Source organism: Rhea americana, unplaced genomic scaffold (genome assembly GCF_003343005.1).
Source record: "Rhea americana isolate MKP2758 unplaced genomic scaffold, rheAme1 scaffold_35, whole genome shotgun sequence".
Lineage (NCBI taxonomy): Eukaryota > Metazoa > Chordata > Aves > Rheiformes > Rheidae > Rhea > Rhea americana.
The window spans coordinates 3,656,757-3,680,524 of record NW_028186479.1 but is presented as its reverse complement, the minus strand read 5'-3'; the positions used below and the strand labels follow the sequence as shown (position 1 = coordinate 3,680,524).

The following is a 23,768-nucleotide window of genomic DNA, read 5'->3' as shown; positions in this document are numbered from 1 at the left end:
CTCGCTCCCTCCCTCAGCCGCAGGCGCGCCGGGTTCCCCGGGGCGGCTTCGGGCCGGGCGCCGCGTGCGGCTCCGCGTCCTCCGCCGCTGCAGCCGCTGCGTGCCAGCTTCTGCCCCCCGGGGCCGGCGTTGGTAACCTCGCCGCGGCTGCCGGGCCTCGGCGTGGGGACGCACCGTGCCCTGCGCCTCCGCGCACACGGCTGCCCGGGCGGCGCCCCGGGCGCCTTGGCAGCCTCGCCTGGGCGTGCGAGTATCCTGCCTTCGCCTTCGCGTAGGCGCAGAGCAGGCGGCGAAGTTCGTCGGTCTCTCTGCCGCTCTTCCAGCATTCCTCTGTGCAATCCTTCGTGCAAGGTGGGGATGAGAGCACAGCTTCACAGCATAAACCTGTTCGCTCCTGCTCTGACTTCCTCCYTTTTTAGCATTGTGCACCTACCTCATCTTCAGCTGTCTTCACTAAACTTTCCTTTCCGTGTCCCAAGACACTCTCATCAACCAAACTCCACTGCTGTACATCACCCTGCCCTGCTGTTAACATTCATTTGATATCTCTAGTATTTTTAACTACTGACTCACACCTTCATTATGTGCCTTCATTATACCTATTAATCACTACTTTGCCTGATGCTACAAAGTCCTGCACTGCATCTTCAGACTGTACACCCAAATGGTTCGGTAATAAATTATTAATCAATGTTCTGCTCTTCTTCTGTCCACATGTTATTCATTGGTGTATATCTTCTCATGCCTTGTCCTTCTGTGTAACTTTTATTTCTCATTGTATGCTTCAGCTACCAGGACAGACCTGTTATGATATCTTTCTATTGCTCTGAAATATTTTTTTCCGTTTTCCCTTATTCCACTATAGAATATATAGTTATTCTATCTTTGAGCCTTTTTTTATTCACAAAACATACTTCTTAATGCATCTCCCAGTCGCTTAGCTCCCAATTTTCCATCGTAGTACATGTTTTTAGTCAAAACAGTATTCTGTCAAAGTATATCTAACTGTACTGTAGTCATGCATATGCTATATCCCCTCAGTCAGATAAGAGTACGTACTTCATATTTGCTATTTACAAACATTTTTCCCTTTATTCTTTTATCTCCATCCTTCAGGTAATGTATCACATGGCTGATTACTGGGCCTTCCAAAACCCACTCTTCCTTTTTACTTTTTTCTTTCTTTCATAATTAAATTTTGGTTTTTTTGAGGAAATTCATCTAAAATTCTTTAACTACCAGCATGAAAATCATGCTATGTATTCATGACTTCATATCCAGGATGATATTGGTTGTATGTGGTCATGTTATATCTCTTTCTGTTTTCTTTGAAAACTGGCTGCACCCTCAGTTTTGTTCTCTGTTTAGCCCTTTTTATGACTTCTGGCTTTGATGCGTCATGTTCAATGTTTTCTCCTGCCAGCTCAATTTGGTCAAACCTGGACTATCCATCATCTTATGCCTTCAGCTCCCTATCCTGTCTTTATGCCCATATATACACAGCATTCTCCTTTTTAGTATAAGCTTGCAAAAGACTTTACTTGCAAAGCCCTGTGCAGTTTGGTCAGATCTGTATCTCTGTTTGGTCCTCCTTTCCTCAAACTTAAAATAGCTTTTTTTGTATCTTTTCTTTCTTTATACCTCCTGCAGCTTTACTAATTATGTTTGAAACTACATTTCCTTTCTAGATTGTGCATTCAGATGACTTTATTATCCATTCACATTCATAAAATACACATCATTTGTAAATCCTCTTGTTGATGATTTACAAGTTTTCTAAATCAGACTCTTAAAATAGCTCTGCCTCAACCTGTTTTGTTTATATGTTCATTCAGCGCATTAGCCTGAACTGTATTAGCTGGCTGATTTGATCACATGGAGTGCTGCTTAAATAGTGACAAGTGCCCTCAACTTCTGTAACCTGTGAGAATTGCAAGATTGTTATGCTAGATGGTCTGGGCATAGGGTTAGGAATCATAGACTAAATTTTCCAAAAGGATCATGACAAATCTCCCATTATCATTTGCTCAACTGGATAGCTTTTAAAGGGACTTGATTCTGAAGAWGTCAGTGTCTGCGTTCTGAACAATCAAGACGTTAAATGTGAAATCTTTCAGAGCAAGCTCCCCAGTTCACTGACGACTTTGAAGAACAAAATCTCATGCTTCTTCTCCATATTTTCAAAAAGTTCATTAGCTACGAAGAAATATTAATACTCCAGGTTATTAGCACAATTGGTCTGTTTCTAATGTAAGTTGGAATTAGCATTTCCTTATCCTTTCAAGTTAAGCAAAGCTCAATACCCGGAGAAAATTTATAAATGAGTGAGCTATGTTAAATATTTTTGGATTTAAAACTCTGTGACAATGAGAGGAAGAATTATTAAATACCTTTAAAACTCTAGATTAAATTGTTAACGACAATTGTATCTGAAAAATAAATACAAAGTTTACTTTATCTGCTTGAAATGCTGGTGTTACTCATCTTGTTTTGTAACATGCCTGGTTTGTTGAAATACGGTAACTACACAGGTATGGTGAAAACGGAACAGCAGTGTCTCAGTAATTTCCTAGATGATCCTGAAAGATACTCATGACATTGTCCTAACTTGGAATGAGAAAATTAACTGAACAAATGTTTTGAGTCTTTTATCATGGAAGCGATTGCTTGGTTAACATGTCACTTACTAACAACTCCCAGACCTCTTCACAGCCTTGAACCTTTTCTGTTTAACTTACAGAAGTAGATTTCTGTCTGTGAGGCAATCAACCTAGCATAATCCTTTTGACGATATTGAATTCACTTATATTCACTCTGGATTCAGCAGGACTGTGTGTAGCTTCTAATATAACTAGTATTAGCAGCTACTAAGTATATGTACATATCTGGGAAAAATCCCAAAGACAAAGTACTGTTTTGTTTCCCTGAGATAAGTGGATTAACTTTCTTTAGGAAAAAAAACATAAAGGGGTCTGTACTTACGAGCTTACGTCAAGTTGTTTGCATGTGACCTATAGTCTCACAAAATAGTGGCTTAGAATAATATTTAAAAATATATACTGTGTTACTGCAACACCAGTAATCACAAATACTTTTCTATTATCCTTCAAGCTTGTTTGTATTTTGATTCTTTGGGTGTATGTGAAATGTTACAGTATTTTTTTTTTTTTTTTTTTACAGCTTATAGAAGCAAGTTATTTGATTAAAACAAAGGAGGAATAGTGTATCAGACCTAATACAACCTATGTCTATCTCTTAATAAGATAGTTCACACTGATATCATAGTGATATTAAAGCATACTTTTATGGGACAGTCTGAATTCAGATTTTCACTTGCTTTCTTGCTGGGTTCAGCATCTAGGTTTTAAGTAAAACTTAAGCAGGTGGGCTGTTGAAAGCACAATCCTGCTTGCTTTGCTTTGTGAAATGGGACTTTTTCTGAAGTCCTGTCCTATAGCCCATATGACTAGCAGCAACTCTGGGACTTGGCAGCTTCCGTTTTAAAGAGACAGTGAAACATAACAGTTTCATTCTGGTAGCACATGTGAAAAAGGAAAAAAGAGTATTTCCTTCCTCTTTTCTGGTTTTGTCTTTTTTGCTGGTAGGGTTGTGTAAGTTGTAACTTCAGTGCTTAATGCCTTTTACATTACATTTGTGTAGTCATCTGAAAGTATATGTATGAGCACATTTTCAAGAGTTTATAAGCTTCTCTCAAACAATTTTCTTCTCCTCATATGATTTTGGGAGAGGAAAGTCTGTGGTCAGCAGGAAGATATCTCTTTTCCCCTGACGTAAATTCAAGGGAGAGAAGGAAAGAGATGGCAAAAAGATAGGAGCTATCTTCTCATTCCAGTAACAGAAAAAGGATGATCGTGATAGTGTGTTTCCTATACCTGTACAAGGAAGAACTTCATGTAAATGTTCCCTTGAGAAGCTTGAGTAAGCACATTAGGGAATAGAACAGTAGTGTTTAGGCTTTTAGGCAAACGTTACTGAAAAGGGAGTGAAAAATTGCCATGAATATATGGGAGTGGATGGCCTGCTGTTTGCTTGTTTTTGACTGTTCTTTGGATACTCTTGTTTATTGGATATTCCCTGAATCTAGTTTATGGCAGAGATTTAGAAGATAATTTCATGTTTGTTTGTTCCTTCATTTTCTCTCCCTTTCCGGGGTGGTGTTCCATTGTTACATGTGATGTGCTAATCTCCATGAAACGGATTTTTAGATTTGGATGGACCAATCTGTATGCTTACCTACCATCTTTCAAGCTCTTTCAGAGTAGCAGAGAATGATATGACAGAGCTGCTGGCCCAAACAGCCAAAGATCTACAGCAGGGAAGAAGTAGCAGTTGGTCAAGGTGTGCTCATGAGGCCTCAGGGAGGCCCCTGAACTTCCTTTCACATTTTATTAAAAAAAAAAAAAAAAAATCTGGGTATGCCACACTCTTGATTTATAGATCAACAAGCATTTTTATTATTTTTTCAGAGATTTCTTTAGTTCTTCATTGTTCTGTGTGATTCTTATGGGGGACTGTCTTAGGAATCATATCTAGCAGTTTGAACGCTACAGGTTACACACTACTGTGCTCAAGATTTTCTCCTCTACTCTTTCTGTTAGCTATTCTTACATTAGACAATATGAGAAGAAGCAGCACCAATGTATGCCAGAGAGCTGCAGAAGGTCCTTCCCTCTCAGTAGTTCTTTTTGAGCACCAGGGAATCCTTTCAATTGGTTCTTTCCAGTTACATGTGATGAAAACACTGGTTCCTATCCTAGGTGAAGCAATATTCAAGTACATGGTTTTCCCTTTCACTGCCAGGCCTGAAGGTAATCCGAGGTAATCTTCAGCTGTGTTATATATGGTTCATGCTTCAAATTTCTAATAAATGGACCCAGAATTCCTACAGATTCGATTACAGAGAACATACTTCTAATATCTAACCTGAAGTTACCCATTCCTGCTGTCTTTCAGTGATTATCTGGCCAAGCCGTCTGTTATGGCAGAAATCCCCTGTTAAAAATCCTACTAGATTATCAGTCATCTGGCTCAAGTCCTTACATTTCAGAAAGGCAATGAGGAGTAGAGGGGGGAAGATAACAGTTAAACATTAGCTTTTCAGTTACATCTAGGATATTACTGAATGGAGCAAATGCAGGATTAGTAAGCAACATTATGAAGTCTGCTAGTAACACTGTGGATAAAGTGGAAACTTTGTTTACCAAGTGAACAGTCTAGTATGGATCTTCACTTACTCACAGGTACTGGGATCCTAGTTTTCCAAGCCATAAGCCTCTTGGAAATTTAAGTAGACTCTCAAATTGAGAGGTAAACTAACTTAGGAGTTAAGATTGGAAAGGTTTGGGGATCATATTCTAACACAAACTTTTGCCAGTATCACATAGCTTTGGATAAATTCTAAGTTTTTTAGAGCCAGTTTGAAGATTGGTGCTGTGCCAGAGTTCTGTTCTTTTGTTGTGGACGTTATACTAAGCTTTGCCTTGTAGGTCCAGTTAGAGACAGATCCCTCAAAAAAAGACAGTGTCCACGCCGGGAGAATCTTCACAAGCTACAGTTTTTCCTGTACACTGCTGAGAGAATCCAAAGAACTTTCCTGGTTGATGGGGGGCGGGGGGGGGGATCTGAGGAAACTATGATTTCCATATTTCAAAACTTTTGAGTGTTTACTTGCAGCTCTGGCATTCTTTCAGGATAGGGTTTTGTCCATAATTTGTATTGACAGCAAGAGAGAAGAGGGCATAGGAGGAAAGGTGAGTTTATACTGGCAGCAAGAGATGAGAAGCTGAACAGCAGGAGAGAGGTCAGTGGAGAAGAGAGATTTGTGAGTCAGTGAAGCTGTGTAATGGGATGAGGTCACTCTGGAATAAGGTTAAGAGGGTAAAAGAGGAGGAATTTAAGGGTAAAGTCTTGAGTGACAAGAGGAAAACACAGAGATGAATGGTGAAGGAGGAAGACTTTCTGAATGAGTTTTAGTGGAAAACTGAGGATCATGTGAAATTACAGAAATGAGAGAAAAATATATCCCTGAAGTGTTTCTCTAGTAAAGTTGCAAGAGCACCTATTGCCATTGAGAAAGTCTACTCGTTGCAATAAGGAAGAGAAAGGTATTACAATGAAGTAAAAAAAAAGAGAGACGGAGCAGGCTAGTACTAACAGACTGTTGTTGAACGTTTTTTTTTTTTTCTTGACTGTATTTAGTAAGTATTATACATGAACTTAAAGACTTACTAACTGTGTACATATATAATACTTTTCCATTCGGTGCAATGGCTTTTTAGACTTGTTCATCTTCTTGTATGGTTTTTAGACTATTTAAACTTTTCTTGACTTAAAAAAAACTTTGTGATGTAGGCATGTAAACAAAACTACATTTGAGTTTCTGGGAGAATGGGAAGGACTGTGCGTTTCTTAGACAATATTAATGGGTATTTTCTAAAGTGGAGAGTAGGCTCAGTGTGCCAAAACATTGAATACTGCAATTTGACATAGGAAAAAGTAACACTGTGGTTAAAAACAAAACAGAACAAAAACCCTCCACAATGTAGATGCTATTCTAATGGTATGCAGTGAAAGGTTGTTGTATAAATGTAGTTTGTGTATAGCATGTTAGGAGCCAAGTGAAATAATTGCATGCTTTAAACAGTCTTTTATCTATGTTCTTATGCAGTTCTTTATGGAAATATAAAACTGTATGTCCATCTCCTATTTAAGTTGTGATTCAAATTGTGTGTAATGCAGTAAGGAATATAAAGAAAAGATAAGTGGGATAATGGGCAAATATGCAGATCTGCAAAAGATGCTTATCACGTAAATATTTTATTCTTGTTCAATTTGGTGCAGCTCAGGGATGGTCTGAAATGTGGGCCTCTGGCAAGGTAGGTATTAGAAGGTTAATAAATAAGGTTTAAACAGTATTTACTTATTTTTAATATGTTATTTGTTTTATGTGAGGTTATGCAATATCTGAAAGCCACTAAGAGTATAAAATGAGAGTAGTATAACATTGTGTAATACCTGAAAATTACCATTTTATTTATTTTAATAATACATTTCTTCAAAAGTTCTTAATGTGATATTTGTAAAAACACTTAATTACGGTGGCAATGCCAGATTCTATCAGATGCAGATTTACTGTGGTTGAGGCCAAGGGGTGTAGATCCTCACTAATACCAAAGCTGTGTTACACGCATGATCTCTGTCACAAGGTTGAGCAGTTGTGGTGTAATGCAACTCCTCTTACCCTCTCCACTGTATCTGCATCTTTATCTCTGTATACTGTATTCTTTCCTATGTGGTCTATAGTGGCTAAATATGACTTTTCCCTAGATCATTTTTGATTTTTAGCTTTTAAATTGAGACATAATGAGTCATTAGAAAAGATGTAAGGAAATAATTAAGGGCTTGATTACTCTGTTACTGTTAGCAGTTAGAATACTGTGAAGTTTTTAAGGGGAAATGCTTGTGTGTTAGGGAGTATGTCGTAAGTTAGGGAGGAACAGTGTTATTGAAAACTTGTTAGAATTAATTAGTTCTCTGCTTTATAGTATATTTGTAACTTGGCTTTAACCAGACTATGGAATTCGGAGAGAAGGATATATGATGTTCTGAAGGAAGATAAGAACACTGCAATTTTGGAATTTAAAGTCTGTATAGCAGTTGACAACGATAGGAGTAAGGAATAACTACATGACCACAAGCGTATTTTCCTCATTCCTGCAAACATTCCTAATGGTTTCTTGCACTAATGCAGTTTATTTTGTAAGCAGTGTGAGTGTTACAGGGTGCAGGCAGAGGCAGCAGTCCACTGATAAACTTCATTCTTGTGGTATTCACTCCATGTCCTGTAATGAACACATGTACATATATGTAGAAATGGGATAGAAGAAATGACAAAAAGGTATAAAAAGGATACATGTGGATAAAAAATGAAAGGCAATACTGGGGGATAGAGAATAAAATGTTTGTGATGGGGGAAACAACGATGTAAGGTATATAGCAGTGCTCACCTATGGCTGAGGTTCAGCATGGGAGAGAGCAAAACTGTAAGTCCTGTCCACTTCCTGAATGCTCAGGATGCTCAAATTAATTTTAACGTCATGAGGAACTTGAATATCACTAAAATAGCCAGAAAATACTGTTTATGATTTACCTTATTTTCATTTTAAGTTAATTTTGGAAGTATGAGTCCTGTGTAACACTCTTCATATAAGTAGAGAGAGTAATAAAATTTGCTCCTKAATTTTTACATTCATTTTGATGTTGGATGTTCTGAATACAGAGTTCAAGATGTAGTAAGTACATGAGGAATGCATTGTTTTTGCCTGTGACCTAATGTAGCAATTTTCTGCAATAACCTACCATGGGCTTTTTGTTGAAATGGGCCTGATGTACGTTACACTTCCTAGAAATATTATGCAGAGGTTTTCAAAACATTAGTATCTATTTTAATGTTACTGAAGCAGCCAAGAGTTTCACAACATATAATTGCATGGAACATCTTGGCTTGTAGTTTTCCTGAACAGAACTTTATAGGCAGGCTTATAATGCTATCTGGGGAAAAAAGTGATTTTCTTTATAATCATGAAACTCATTTACACCAATTTAATATATTTTGTCACTTCATGAAAATGCTGAACAGACATTTATTAAAGGATTGGCGGGGGGAGGGCTGTTTCCTACCCACACCCCTAGTTTTCACTTCTGGGTCTCACCTTTTTAGTATGCTCCTCAAGGTCTTGATGTCCCTGAGTATGGCAATATTTTTGGTCTTTTTGTGGAATAATCATGAAGTGGATCAGTGAAATATATTTCTTCTCCTGATGCTTGTCTGTAAGTACCAGAACTTAATTTTTGTCCTTGGAACATCTCATTCAGATTACTTTTGTGGTTATTACACCTGACCTCTACTGCACGTGCAGAAGCTGTGCCCCTGGTTACGCAGCCCTTATGCTAAGGCTCACTGCACATAGATTGTGTATGCTGGAATGGTTCTGACTGCATTCATCATTCTCAGAAACCTGAACCACTGAAGAACGTGTTGTGCTTTGGGGGCAAGAATGAAAGGCTACAAGAAGGACTCCTTAACTTGATTATGTTGTTAAAGCGTTCATGAAACCGTATCCTGAGCCTTGTCCCCGAGGTGTCCCTGGCCAGTTAAATTCAAACTGTCTGACTGAGGTCATGGTTATGTGTTACTATCTGTCAGTGGCAGCTCTGGCTTAAAAGCTTGTCGTCTTCCACCTTGCCTCGCTGGTCAGGCTTTTCCCACCTTGTTAGCCCAGAGCTTTACTGGGTAAATGTCTCACATCTCTGTCAGATGGATCTCTGGAATGATCTAGTTTAACACATAATTAGAGAACAGCCACAAAAATAGTTGAACTGGCAAAATGGGCAACTAGAAAGCTTTTAGATCTGATCTGCTGGCAGTGGTGATGGCTTTAGAATCGGGCATCCTGTCTCCCAGGTTACCTCATACTGACCGCAGCAGGGATGAAAATGCAGAAAAAAGATGCTTCTAAGAGTTAGACTAACATGGATTTTTTTGTGTTTTATCTTCCTCATTTAAAAATAGGCTTTTCATCGCTTAACAAACTAATATTAAAGATTAACTCCAGTCAGCTTAACCAGSCAAAGATTTATGTCTAGTACATGTTTTTTTGCTGCTCCTTGTCATCAGGTTCTTGTGGTTGTGGCTTTGAAAACATGCTTTCATGTTTTCAAATGCTAGTTTGAAATAGCTTTATTGCATTTTTCTCTCAACTATTTTTTCCCAGTGCTTTGTTAGACAACCTGCAATCAAGGGAAATACTCCTGGGAGTACCTAGAGAACACTATTGAACTTGAGTACAGTGAATGCTGCAGAGAGAAATATTTTTCTGTACTTCAAATGATAGTGTTTTGTATGTAATAGTGTTGCTTATAAATGTTAATAAAGAAACATTTTTATTGCCATAATTAGATGTAACAAAGTTCAGTACTATGGTATTGCAAACCATTAAATTAATAAAATGGGAAAGGAAAAGTGTACAGCTTAACTCTAGCTTAGGCATAAGTTAGCCAGATGTAAACTTGCAGCTTCTCTGATATTTTGACACACATTCTTACCTGTTTCTGTCATCCTTGACTGTGGTTTTTTTTTTTTTTTTTTTGGCTTTGTATGATTTCAGGTTATTACTTGAAAAGTAAACTTGAAATTTAGTGACCAAAAGTAGACTTTTCTCTGATAACTTGGTTATTGTTGATGATGGCAGAAACAACATCCTACTGACCTCATTGATTTTACAGAGACTATTACTGATGCTGAGGAAAATGCAGAAAACTTCCAGTAAAGTAAACAGGCGTTGTTTTGCTGTGCCTTAAAAATAAATACATAAACAAAAGAATATCTCTTAGTTATTTCATTTAAACATCCATGCGTATAAAATCCTATTATAACTATAGAGAACATTATGGTATGACAGTGTTTTAAAATTGGCACTTTGCCCTACATTTGATGTGTAGAACTCTTGCCCTGTTATGAATACCTGAGGCTCTTTTTTACTCTTCCTGTTCTGCCCCTCCTTAGTATTTGTACAGCAATAAAAAAGTCTTGAGTTGCTTTGCCCTGAAGTTTTAAATAGTTAAAAACAGAATAGTGATTGCTCTGTTCTTTTGATATCAATCCCTTTTGAATATTATATATGGAGTAGTGATAAATCTGTGTGGTTTTTTCTGATAAAATACTAAGCACTATATCCTCAGTTGGGTGGAGCACTTAAATATATGACTAGTCTTACTGAAGTACAGTGCTTAAGTATTTTTTGTGTGATGAAGTTTCTTGAGATCTTAGAAGAGTAAGCCTTCTGGTGCTTAGCATATTTAGCTTTTGAAACATTTGGAGTTCTGAATTCCTTTGCTAGCAAAATACTTCAGGAATACTATGTGCAGAAACCAGAGGAGTGAACCTGACCTGTTTTTGAATTACCTAACTCTTTCTCTGTTACAGTGCAAGCTTTTCTTAATTTAAGCCTGATCAGCTGATGTTTGTAACAGCCATACCAGCTAGATGGCCCTGAAAATCGTAATACCGTTCATGTTGGTGTTAGGAAGAAGTGATCAAATAAATTCTCTGTATGTATATGGCTTTCATTAATTCTTTCCTTATAAATAGTTACATTTACTTCTGAAAGTCAGGAGAGGAGAGAGTTTAGGATTTTCAAAAGATAAGCTTTATTCTAGTAAGATCTAAGGGTAAAACTTGAAATCATTTCAGTGAGTTCACTCTGTGTTTCAACTTTTTAAAGTTTCTTTTTTTTTAGCTTGTTCCATAGCTAAAATCTTAGTAATTTGCAACATTTTCTGTAGAAATACAATTAAAAAACACGTTAACCCCTATTTTTTTCAAGTGATACTATTCTTAACGCAGTGTTTTACAGCTGCTTCAAGTAATCTTCATGACAGGAAATTGTTTTCCACACTCCTGGCACTAATAGATGTTTCAAAGCCTACCTTTTGGTCTATACTGAGAGTTTTAGTTACTTTACTTATTTCAAGATACTTTGTGAAAAGCTGATTTTATAATTGGCACCACAGAAAAATATCTGCAAAATGTCATCTGAGTAGGTCAGTAACTTGTGGCAAATAAATGGTATTGCTGTCATCAAGTCTGATTTAGTCAAGTTCTGTCATTTTAGGTTTTTTTAATGTTTGGGTTTTTGTAGTTTTTTGTTTTAACACACAGGTTTTCCACAGATTACAACAATTTTGTACATGGGAAAATACTTTTGTTGAATGATTTTAAGCCTAATATATCTTGTAGGCCATACGTTCTTACAACTCTAATGTGAGTAAGTAAATTACAAACTTGAAAAGTGATAGAATTAGCTGCATATATGTGTATTTATATCTCCTAGATTGTTATAAACAACTGTTATTGAACATTGAATCTGTCTTTATATGGTAGGGCTTCTTTGTGGTAATCTACATTACAAGCCAGAAATCCAGTGGACTACTCAACAGTTTGTCTTCCTCAGCATAATGTGAGATATTCTCAGTCATTCAGTGTTATCTAGACTTTCATGAGCTTTTTGTGGAGTCTATCAAATTTGTAACCTGCCGTAAATCTGTGTTGCAAGTAATCGATTCTCATCAAACTAAGTAGATTAATCAAACTGACAGGATGATAGTATCTGAGTTTCCTATTTGCCACATTCTTCATCTGATTTGACCTAATCAGCAGAGGTGGATGGGTGGGTCAGGTTCACTGTGCCTGTTCCTCTACTTGATTCTTAGTTCTTTTGAAAGTTACCCTCAGGTAATTTTAGCTGTGCTGGGACAGCAAGTGTTGATTCAAATTAACATTCAAGCAGCTAAGGAAAGGGAGTATTACCTTTAGTTGCACTTCACACAATATTAAATTATTCTTTACTTCCTAGAGTTCTGCAGGTAGTAATCATATTTCTCCTACCTGTTTCCCTTCTTATGCTTGTACAGATAACTTCACGCTTGTAAAATATACTCTTTATCTGCTTTGCTGTAACATGTTCTGGTACTGCTTTCAGCCTGACCATGCTTATGTATGAGATTCCCTCAGCCAAGTAGACTCTAGCTGACAACCTTGTCAAAAAAAAAAAAAAAAAAAAGAAAAAAAAAGTCCAGAGTATATTTCTGGGTTGAGTGGAATAGGCTTTATGCAATTTTCTCAATTTAGAATGAACTCATTTGGATTAATAGATTTTTCCTCTACCTTCAGAAAGTTGCAACAGGAGTGTTTTCATGTTTGAGTTTGAGCTGGGAAACTGTAGTAACATTCCCCATTGCTTTTAAGGCTTAGTAGAAAGAATGGCAGAAGCACACTGCTGCCTGATCATCACCTTTCATTAAGTCTTTGACTTCTTTTTATATATATAGCTAGGGACTCTTGAAGTCCTAAGCCATTTCAGACTACTTAGAGTAATCTTAGTTAAAAGGGAAGCAGAAATACAACTAAGAATTATGTGTCTGAACACCTTAAAAGAATATACCCTCTCAGCTTTGAAATTTTCCTTTGGGCAAGAATAACTGTGAAGTTAGGTCTCATTTTCCAACTTCAGGTTCTGGAGTTGGTGTCTGTTCATGCCAATAGAGTTTGATGGTTGTGCTGTTTATAGATAATGAACTTCTAATGTCTCCTCTGAGAGTAGTGTATTTGAGAGGCTGGTTTGACTTGCTCTATTTGGGAAGTTGCTCCCTCAGAACATCTGCATTATTCACTCTTGGTTGATTGTCCAGCTATGGAAGCAGGTGATGTAAAATCTTTACGCGCCTCTGGAATAAGGGCTTGATTAACTTGTCTGGAGACCAGAGTGGCATGGTAAGTGCTTTCTAAATGAGATCTCAAACTCAGTGTCCAGTTGATTAAAACCAGAGAGGAGTCTGGCAAAATGCATTGAAATCAGTTCACTGCATAGTTAATAAGCATCACACCCTATGAGGCAAGGTGAAATTGTTATACATCTGTGTGTTACCTAATCATAAAAATTTTTGGTTTTGTCAGACACATCTCTTTTCTTTTATGTAACCTGCAAGAGAATCTCCTATTTTGGGTGGTTCACAAACATCCAGCTTACTCAGTGAAAGTAAGAATGCTGTACTTGATTAAGCAGGGTTTCTTTTTAACTAAACTGCATTGTATGGTATTCTTTTGTTTTGTTTTGATTCTGTATTGAATATTGATTTGATTGGGACTGTCCATTAGTAGAATAGTCCAGTGACAGTCTGTCATGGGAGAACAGACTTTCTTCATGCTAAAGCCATTTAATGGTTGTCTCCGGGGTTTCCTATTACCCTCTGGTCTTGTGTCCCAAATGAGTAGAAGTTTGAAGTTAGCAACAGTTAGGTAGCAATGGTGTCTGCTGCCAGAGTACATGGGTCCTTTGAACACCAAGGGGCCAGCGAATAGTCTCCTGCACCACACTGATTTTACCTGTCTCCAGAGCTCCATGCTTTTCCAGGTGGCAGGGAAAGCAAGTGACTGCAAATAGAGAGTGCAAGGAAGATTCCTAGAGCATAGCTGTGCGTCCGTGCCCCTACTAATCATTGCTTGTGTTAGCAGGGCTGTGCAGACTGATTTATGTTACTGCTCGGACACAAAAGAAAATGTAGGTTAAATTCCACTACTTAAGTACCTCGGTAATTTGATATGTGACTGCAGTGTGTGCAGTCAGTATGAAAATAATAGCAGTGTGGCCTGGCAGTTGTCAGATTTATTTTGCACTTTTTGGTATGGCAGGCAACTAAGCCGAGTGGATTTCTTAACTCCTAAAAATAGACGATCCGAATTTTGAGCTTAAAAAGAAAACCAAAAAAAAAAAAACCCAAAAAACAAAAAAGACAGAAAGAAAGAACGAAAGTGTCTGGAGGGTGTTTAGTGATGAGAACAGATTGGAGTCTGCCTCTTTTTGCAATGGGTAGTTCACTTATAATCTGAAATCTTTAGTTTTCTTAGAGAAGTAAACTATATGGGATAACAATGGGTGATTGCCTGATGAATTCTTTTGATCAGAGGTTTCTCTTCTGATGTCTCCTAATATGTTTCTAGGAATTTGAACTGTGCTGTTTGCAAATGCTTTGGGCTTTCTTAGAAAACCTGCCATATTGTATAATAAACTTAACTAGTTATGCAGCTATGATAACTCAAGCCCCTAAAAACGTGGAGGAAAAGATCCTTCAGATTAATAACAAATTACAGGTCTGGCCTTTCTAGTTCTTTATGTGTTCTGTAAACTCTGAAAATTTGGACATCAGTAACTTTTTGGTCTTTAATAGTAATTGTTGTACAATTAATACTTCAGTATTTAATCTTGAAAATATTGTAGCCAACTGGAAAGCAATTCAATCTAGGAAAAATGAGCAAAAGAGGAAAGTAAGGAAAAATGATTGTGAACTCTGTGACCTCCTCTTTTTCTCTGTAAGTGATGGCCCAGGGTCCTACAGTTGCAGCCTCCTCGCTGAAGAAGTAGCCTGAGACAGTTTAAGGATAAAAACAGGTGAGAGAGGGAAAAGAGAATTCCATTGTGAAAAATGGGGTGAATTAGCACCTGGGAAGAATTGTTACTCTAAGATATGGTTACAACCTTAGCCTGGCAGCCTAACTGCTGGGTTCTTTGGAGCAGCATCTGTGAGACAATGCTGCTAGATGAATCATTCCTCCTGCTCTCATGGTCAAGAAAGTACTATAAAGATAGTAAGTAATAGCTGGAAAAGTACATTCTGTTAGGGGTACTTGAAATTGCTGTTTTATTTTTTTCTCTGTGTCTTTGTTTCTAAGCTTATAATGAAGGTCTTTGGTTTTTTGCCTTGATGGAATAAACCTGCTGGTGTTTCGCCTTTTAAATTTATCTAGTGAATGAGTCAGTTCAGATGAAGCTGGCAAACCAAAGGTGCGTTGCTTTTCTGGAAGTAGTGGGTTCATGTAGAGTGGTGTGTGTGTGCTAGCAAATGTCCAAGGGAACTTAAAAGGAATCTGGAAACTCCAGGAATTGTGCCGTATTTCTTGCCAGGCTCCTCGGATCAGTGTGAGGACTGATGTCTCTAGATTCTCAGGAGAAGCCTGCTCTGACAGGGATAGATCAGTGCACTCTGATAAGGGACGGATAATGGAGAGACAGCACACTTTTCGAAGAACACCCCTGATCACTGCAGCACCATGAAAAGTCAGGAGAAAGTGAATTCCTTCCTCTACAGCTCTCTGGTGTCCTACATGATGTGTAATTTAGTCATGTTCTTTCATGAAGAGCAACAAATGAAGCTCCTTCAAAGCTTCAGATGGTACAGAATRTGATTGTCTTATTCAAGAAATTTATATTCTCTATTGTAGGTCAGGATGGTTATTCAGCTGGCTTCCTGCCTGGTGTCCCACATCACTGCTACATCTTAAAGAAGCAGAAGACAGAATGCTAAAATGTAAGTCTGTTTGCTCTTTASTAAGATTTATAGATGTGACTTGATTTCTGTAATTTCCATTAAGAATAATTTTTAAAGTTTTTAAATGTGGCTTCTGCACTGCGATGAAATAAACAGGTTTAGAAATAGATTCTGTGTTACCTTGTCTGTGATATTTAATCCTAGGATCTTTGCTTTGAAAGCAATCTCCTACTTCAAACATTGGTTTCCATAGAACGTGTTTTATATTTTGTCAGTCACATCTAGCAACATCAATTTTTCCCCCTYTTTCTTCAGGTATTGCAGGCACATACAATAAACGGTATGTGTACCTATCTAATGGAAATAAAATATGGACACTGACATTCTCTCCGGACCTTTCACGTAAAACCCCGCTCGTTCTTCTTCATGGGTTTGGAGGAGGTGTTGGACTGTGGGCTCTCAATTTTGAAGATCTCTGTGAAAACAGAACCATTCATGCTTTTGACCTCTTGGGATTTGGACGTAGCAGTAGACCACACTTTGACAGTGATGCTCGGGAAGCAGAAAATCAGTTTGTGGAATCCATAGAAGAATGGAGAAGGGAGGTGGGGTTAGAAAAAATGATTTTACTTGGACACAACCTAGGTGGATTCCTGGCTGCTGCTTACTCATTGAAGTACCCATCAAGGTATGTGAAAATAAAGGAATGAAGGAATTCCTTTTCTGTATTTGGTTAGTGATTTTACCACAGATTTAATTTGATTCAATTCTTTATAGATTTATAGATTAAATAGATGATGGTGTTGGTTAAAAGAAACTTAATACTGAATTATAGRCTGGAAGTATTAATCGTGGATTTTGTTCCCAGATGACTAGAAATAAAGATATGTAAGATATGCTTCAAATGTACTTTTCTGTACCTTGTTGGTTTTCTTCAACGTCACCTTGCCATGCTGTAAGGCAAAATAGAAAAGATCATATTTACATGGCAATGTTTCATGGCATCTCTGACCAAACTTAGGTTTGTCAAGGGAAAAGAGGCCTATTTCTGCCAAACTTCCCATTATCGTGGATAGCAATGCAACTCAGGAACTTGATCCCCCGAGGAAATTCATGCCTATATGCTGGCAGTCAGCCTGGTGCCAGCATGATTATATAAAAATAATTTTGACAACTGCTTGATTTAAATTGTCTGTATGCCACTTTGTATTTCTTTGTTGGAAAACAATCCAGCTGCAGCAGTGCTGTAATTGTATCCATCAGCATTTTCTGCAGACACATCATGGTGAACAGCTAATCCATTTTTTCTCCTAAACAGATTTTTTTTTTTTTTTAAACATAGCCTAGTTATAGCCTCTGATGAGCTAGGAGTGCAGCAGCTGAGGTCCTTCTAAATCAAGAAAGGACATTATTTTTGTCTAGATAAGCGTAATGGACTCCTATTTCCAGTGTGTAATCCATRCAAACAAGAAATTTTTATATATAGTCCTTATTAACTTCTCTTTTATCATTCTGTATGGGTCAGAATGGAAAAAAAAATATCAATTCCAAAGAACATATTTTAAGACTCATTAGATTTCTGGTGTGATTTATTTTTCTACTACGTGATTATTGAGTTGGGCTAAAAGCATGAATATAAGTCTAGCTTTCCAAATGTCATATTAGATTGTATATGATATAGAATGAATATCGTATTCTTTTAATTTACACTATACACACCTTTCTCTGGTTTTGAGATTTTAAAATAAATTCATAAAACATTTTTTCCTAAAACAATGACTGGTTCTTTCTAAGTGGGTGGCAGTTGGCACATACTGCTGGAAATGATATTTGAAAGTAGGTGTGTGTCTAAATCCACAATTTCAGTGAAGTGCAATTCAAGAAGTGCTGTCCTGTGCTTTGGAGAGAGAAACCTCTTAAACTTTGGGGCATACAACAACTTTAGCTAACTGGAATTAGTTTCCTGTAGGAGTCACTATACTAGTTGCTTTCTCTTTCTTCTGAAGTATTTATAGATGTCCCCTCTGGGATGGGGTGTTGTTTCTGTCATCTGATTTAGATTGAAAGCGACAGTTCTGCATTTTCAGGCTTCCCTGTGCTTAAGTTGGAATTTAACTAATTTTGGGAGGATTTTAGTTTGTGCTCTTACGTTATTTACATTGTTTTTTTGAAATTAAATAACACTCTTTCAAATTAGTACACTTACTGGTAGGGTCTTAAGACAGTATTGGATCAAGTGATAAATATAGGGCTGCCTTCAGTGAGATTATCTAACAATGTATTAGAAGCTTAAGGGATTCTTGATACGTATTGTTAGGAAAGTAGATCTTTTCTCCAAGCCTAGGTGATCTGTTAATTTACTATGTAGTAYGAAAATTGTTCATGGAACATCATCATACATCATAATCTGAGTATTAATCCAAAAAGCTTCCAAGGTAGAAGATTTTTGGGGAGGTTTTGGAGAACCATGGTTTTCAAATAATGTGACCTTCGGACTATTACTTTTGGAATTATTTCTCATGATGAGCTTCCCTTTGTCCTTGATCATCTTTTAGGCTTGATTACCAGAAGGAGGAATGCAAAACAGGAAGGGCACTATTAAGAAACCAAACTTGAAAAGAGCTTACTGTGTTTTGATTTATGTATATGGTGTGTTACGTTTAATGCTATGGTTTGTGCACAGAACGTTTAGTAGTCCTCARCCACTTCTCATTGCCTGCGCTCCTTAGCCTTCCAGTCTCTCTTGCTTGTTTTATTTAGTTAAATTCTACCCTGTCCTGTTACCATTCTTGCATGCTGCTATGTGCAAATACATACGTGGCTGAACTGGCAGCTAAGAAACATCTTTGTGAGCTTGATCCTTTTCAACCCTCCATTTCAAGTGTTGGTTTTGGTTTCCCAAACAATTATAGTCCAGAAATAGCCTTCAGAATCACTTCTAAAATCATTTTAGACAGTAAGACATCTCTGTATATTTAATGTCTAATCTCATGGTTTTGAAAGAGAAGGAAGTCACGAAGAAAAAATTAAAGATGATGAAGCTGTACCATATGCAAAATCACCTTAAATATGCAAAACTGTAGTGAAGAGTCACTTTTTCAGAAATCAGCAGTGTCTAGTTCAGGCCTCTTAGAGTAGGTGTATTACAGGATTAAATATAAAAAGATGATTCCAATCCAACAAGATGAAATTAATTTTTTTCTTGAAGGAGACTCACAGGATGAAATGACTGATAGTTGCTTGTGCTGGAGAATCCTCCTGTTTTCTGTGCAGAGATTCCGTTGAACGATAATTCTGTGAATGGTCTCTCTAAAGCTTCTGTTGTGAACTGAATCAATAAATTTAGAAAACATCTAATTTTGATCTGCCTCTCACTTAAGATTTTACTTTGATAAGATAATTTTTTTAGATAAGTTTGCATTCCTTCTTAGAACAGAAAACTTACAGCTTGAAAAAGAAAGACTTCAAAAAGTTTACTTTAAATGAAACAGATACCATTCTCTTTTGTTTCAACTGCTGCTGCTACTTATATTGGCTGAGTGCATGGAATAGGCCATTTTTAAAGACTAAGCTTTTTTTTTAATGTGTGTGACAGTAGGTATCTATTGAATACTGAGTTTCTGGTTTTGACATGAACTTCCATTTTTCTTAAATCATATTCTTTTTCCAATTTTGGTTTTTTGAAATGCAAATTAACTAAGTTTCTGATATTTTAAAATATGATTACTTCCAATTATGTTTGCAGCACAACAGAATACAAATATTGTCAAGGTGCTTTGCATTCTATCTCTCTCAAGTAGCATTTAAAAGCAAAATCATCAATGAATTGAGTATTAGGTAATAGGCCACTGTGATGGAAGTGAYGAAACAGGTTGCGTAATACACAGATAGCAAGTTGCCGTCTTTTTCAGTTGAAGAAAAAGTAACATCTAAACCTCCGAACCTTTTCTGTCAACAGGGTAAAGCACCTTATCTTAGTGGAGCCGTGGGGTTTTCCAGAGAGGCCTGACAATGCTGAACAAGAAAGACCAATTCCGATCTGGATCAAAGCACTAGGAGCTATATTGAGTCCATTTAATCCATTAGCTGGGCTGAGGATAGCAGGACCCTTTGGTGAGTGTTAGCTTCTCTTAAATAATGTTTTTCTTTGAACGTAAACATGGGGCAGATACGAGATTAAGATAAGATTTGTTGCAAACCCTTATTACCCACAGAGAAAAGAATTGGAGGAAGAAATGTGAATGCTTGAGAAAAATGATGTCTTTAGGACAAGAGGGCAAGAACTTTCTGATAGAAATACTAATATGATGATTTATAGCATTTATTGTAGGCTACAGTTATAGTGAGATAGATTATGTGGACATCTATTGGGGAGACCTGACAAAGATGTATCAGTGTGAACAGCTTTTTTTTTTTTTTGCCTAGTTGCCTCCAGTCACATTCCATTTASTTTCTCTTTTATTTGCAATTTGATGGACAAACAGCATTTCCAAATTAGAATAATGTTAGAGTGCCATCTCTCATAAATTGGTTTATATTTGGCCTGAGTTTAGAGACATTAAGCTGAAACTGTTTTTCTTTGTCTGCTGTTTTCCTCTCAGCTGTGTCCTACATTACAATGACAATCTTCCCCTTCTTTGTATTTCTACATCTCTTCAACAGCACTGATGTGAAGTTAGATAAATTCTATATTTACTCTAATATAAGAATAAGTACAGGTGGCCAGAAATAGTAAGGTGTTAGTTTGTATGGGGAGTGGGAAGGAGGGCATAGTTAAAAACATCAAGATTCATGCCAATTCTTAAATTAATTGTATGTGTTCCTTCTTGAGGGAAAGAGGTTATCTGTTTATTAATCATTGTATTACAGGAGTATCTGTTGGGGAGGCTTGGAAAAAGGTATTCTTTAGACCTCTTACAAGTTATAAATAACTTCTGGCTTGTCACTTTTTTTCTTGAAATATCTTCAGTTGCTATCATTCACCTCTTCCTCATTTTTGGTGTTGAGTATAAAAAGAAACTAGCAGTACTTCTAGTCTTTTTTTACATTTAAACCACATCTATTTTTCAATTCTTTTTSTATAAAATATATATTTTAATAAGCTGATATATTTGATTTTCAGAAACACGACAAAATTAATTAGCTCTTCAGACAAGCAACGTATTTTGTACAAACAAATTATTTTTAAGTAAAATTCTTTCTAATTTGGTTAACAGAATGACTTGAAGTGTATTATTCAGTGGTAAATATTGATTTATACATTTTATCCAATAACAAATGCATATATAAATCAATCCATGTGGAAAAGTTCAAAGCTGAAATTGCTTCCCTTACCAAGTAAATGCAGTCCTAACCAGGCTACAGAATCAGGCCTTGTCTTGCAGAGATATCCCAAACCTTGCCTTTCCTGTAGGATGACGTTGAGGCAGCGTATTTTATCTCTTTCCATCCATTTCTCACTTCAATTTTCCAAAAAGCTTTTCAGCGTTGACATAACATGGAGTTCTTGACAGATGAGGCACAATTCTTGGATAGAGAAGTGCAAGTTTAGGATGCTGTCCTGGGAGATAGGCATGAACAGGCGTTGAGCCCAACTTGATGAAGGCACTGAACCAAACCCAAGTTTCCCTCTCCTGCTCACGTGCTCACTCTGCTGAACTGGTGTAGCTGTCTGGTCCTCATTATGGGGCCAGCTGCTTGTGTTCAAAATTAAACGTTAGGCATTGAGGTGTGAACAGGGTTCTTAGAGTATCATGGTGGTATCACATACGTATTTATTCAGACCTGTAGGCAGCTACCTAAACCTGAGAGAGAAACCTGAGRGAGAGACAGATTTTGAGAGAGACCTTTTTCTTTAAATAGTTTCCAATTAGTTGATTTACTTGTTTTCTTTTACCGGAACAGTCAGCCAGAAGGCTCACAGTGTAGGGATTTTAGATGCTTAGTTTGAGTTTGTGGATTCCATTGCTAGAACTGAATACTTAAAATTACTCATGGCAGCACTGTGACCACATCCTTCTGTAGAACTTAGTCTTTAATGTCAGTATTTCTTTTAGAGTTTCCCTAGACACTATGGGAAACATCAGCCAAACAATTGGGGGTGTCTTCAATAAACATTAAGAATAAATCAATATGATTTCATTTAAGAATTCATTCCAGGGTATCTTGACTCCTTGTTTCATTCTGTCCCTGTATATTTCCAGGGAAAGAACAGTTTCACAATTTGACCCACAGCGCAAAACACTTTTTCATTTGCTTTTTAACAAAATAGAAAGAGAATTCTAAAATGGAGACATTTTCATTCCCAGATACTGGAAATGAAGATACTATGGCTTCTATACTTAATGCCACATTGGTGTTAAGGAGTTTTATTTCTGGTTTTCTGTAACAGTAGTAGGGAAGGACATAGAAATACCTCTCCCAGGTATGCTTATTCCAGGGATGGATGCAACATTTATGTTCTAAAGCAAAAAAAACAAACAAAAAAAAAAATAAAGAAATTAGCACAAAAATCAAAGAGTTGAGCTCCCTAGAGATAATACAGGCAATAAAACAAGTTGCAGAATGTTTGCAAAATCTTCATCACTTTATGACTTAAATCTCTTTCATATGGCAGTTCTTTCCTCTTGTACTGTGTTCATTTTCTAAATTGATTTAAAGCATACACAAGGCATGTTGCAATAGTCTAATCTCAAGGTTACAAAAGCATAGATCACTGACAAGGTCTACATAAATAGTAACAGGCCTTTGGCCTGGAACAGGTAAGAAGTGACATCATCATAATTGCATAGGTTAACAGTATTTTCAGTTGATAAACTTAAGTGGTAAGCTGTGAGGCTACATCTTCAGTAAGAGATGAATAATATTCATAGACTAAAAGTAGCCTTTGCTGAGACTCTTGCCCCTAAGATCTGCCTGATCAGTTAGAAGAGATGCATTTTTTGAAAATATTTTTCAGGGCAGGAGCTTAACTTTGACTGTGAAGAGAACAACTTTAAGTTAAATTCTTTTCATTTATACCACTTCTTATGTCCTGTACTGATACCAAGCTTTCTACACAAGTTCTTTAGCACAGACTTCTGTTCTTTCAGCTGAACATTGGTGAAATGAACTAGCTTCAGAAGACGACTGTTCTGTAAAAGGGGAATATAGATGTGTCTAAGGAGGAAAAAAATATTTTTTTTCAACAGTGCCTTTCAGCTCTGAAAGATAAGATGCTTTCATCTCACCTAGTGCTGTCAGAGCAACAGAGAGGAAAGTGTTGGTGTCACGTAAAACTGAACTGGTGACAAAAAATCTGCTTAGCCCATTTGCTGGTCTCCTTTGCATTTTTCTTCTTTTGCTGAAGTGGCCCCTCGCAAAYGTTCCCAAAGTGTATTCAGCAGGGTTTGAATTGCCTCTGTTTCAGTACAGCATAAAATTACTTAGAATATTTATGTTTAGTTCCTGTTTGGTGCAATCGTATTTGGCCATCACGTTTTCCTAAGACATGCAAGTGATGAAGCAAAACACTGTTTAGAAATTGCAAAATGTCACAAGCTTTAAGGCRGTATGTTTGGGAGATTGTAATGAAAAGCATTAGGCAACCTGATAAAGTTATCTATACCAGCTCCTCCTATAATACTGTTTTCTGTTTAACAGGACTAAGCCTTGTACAGCGTTTAAGACCAGATTTCAAGCGAAAATATTCATCAATGTTTGATGATGACACTGTGACTGAGTATATCTATCACTGCAATGTACAGACACCCAGGTGAGTATGAGTTTCACAGTGTATTTTGAAAGCTCTCTCATTTACTGAGTGCATGCTGCTCCCTCCAATGGTCATGGTAATGGTATGCATGCTAATTTTTTTTTTTTTTTTT

At 37.1% G+C, this 23,768-nt stretch overlaps 1 protein-coding gene across 1 annotated transcript in view; it reads left to right on the top strand.

The window, feature by feature from the left end:
• Positions 1-23,768, top strand: part of ABHD5 (abhydrolase domain containing 5, lysophosphatidic acid acyltransferase) — a 30,056-nt gene that overhangs the window by 304 nt on the left and 5,984 nt on the right. Inside the window, exons 2-5 of the mRNA XM_085311814.1 lie at positions 15,857-15,942; positions 16,219-16,591; positions 19,862-20,016; positions 23,545-23,656. Of these exons, the coding sequence (XP_085167940.1) occupies positions 15,857-15,942; positions 16,219-16,591; positions 19,862-20,016; positions 23,545-23,656 (726 nt within the window). The remainder of the gene's footprint in view (positions 1-15,856; positions 15,943-16,218; positions 16,592-19,861; positions 20,017-23,544; positions 23,657-23,768) is intronic.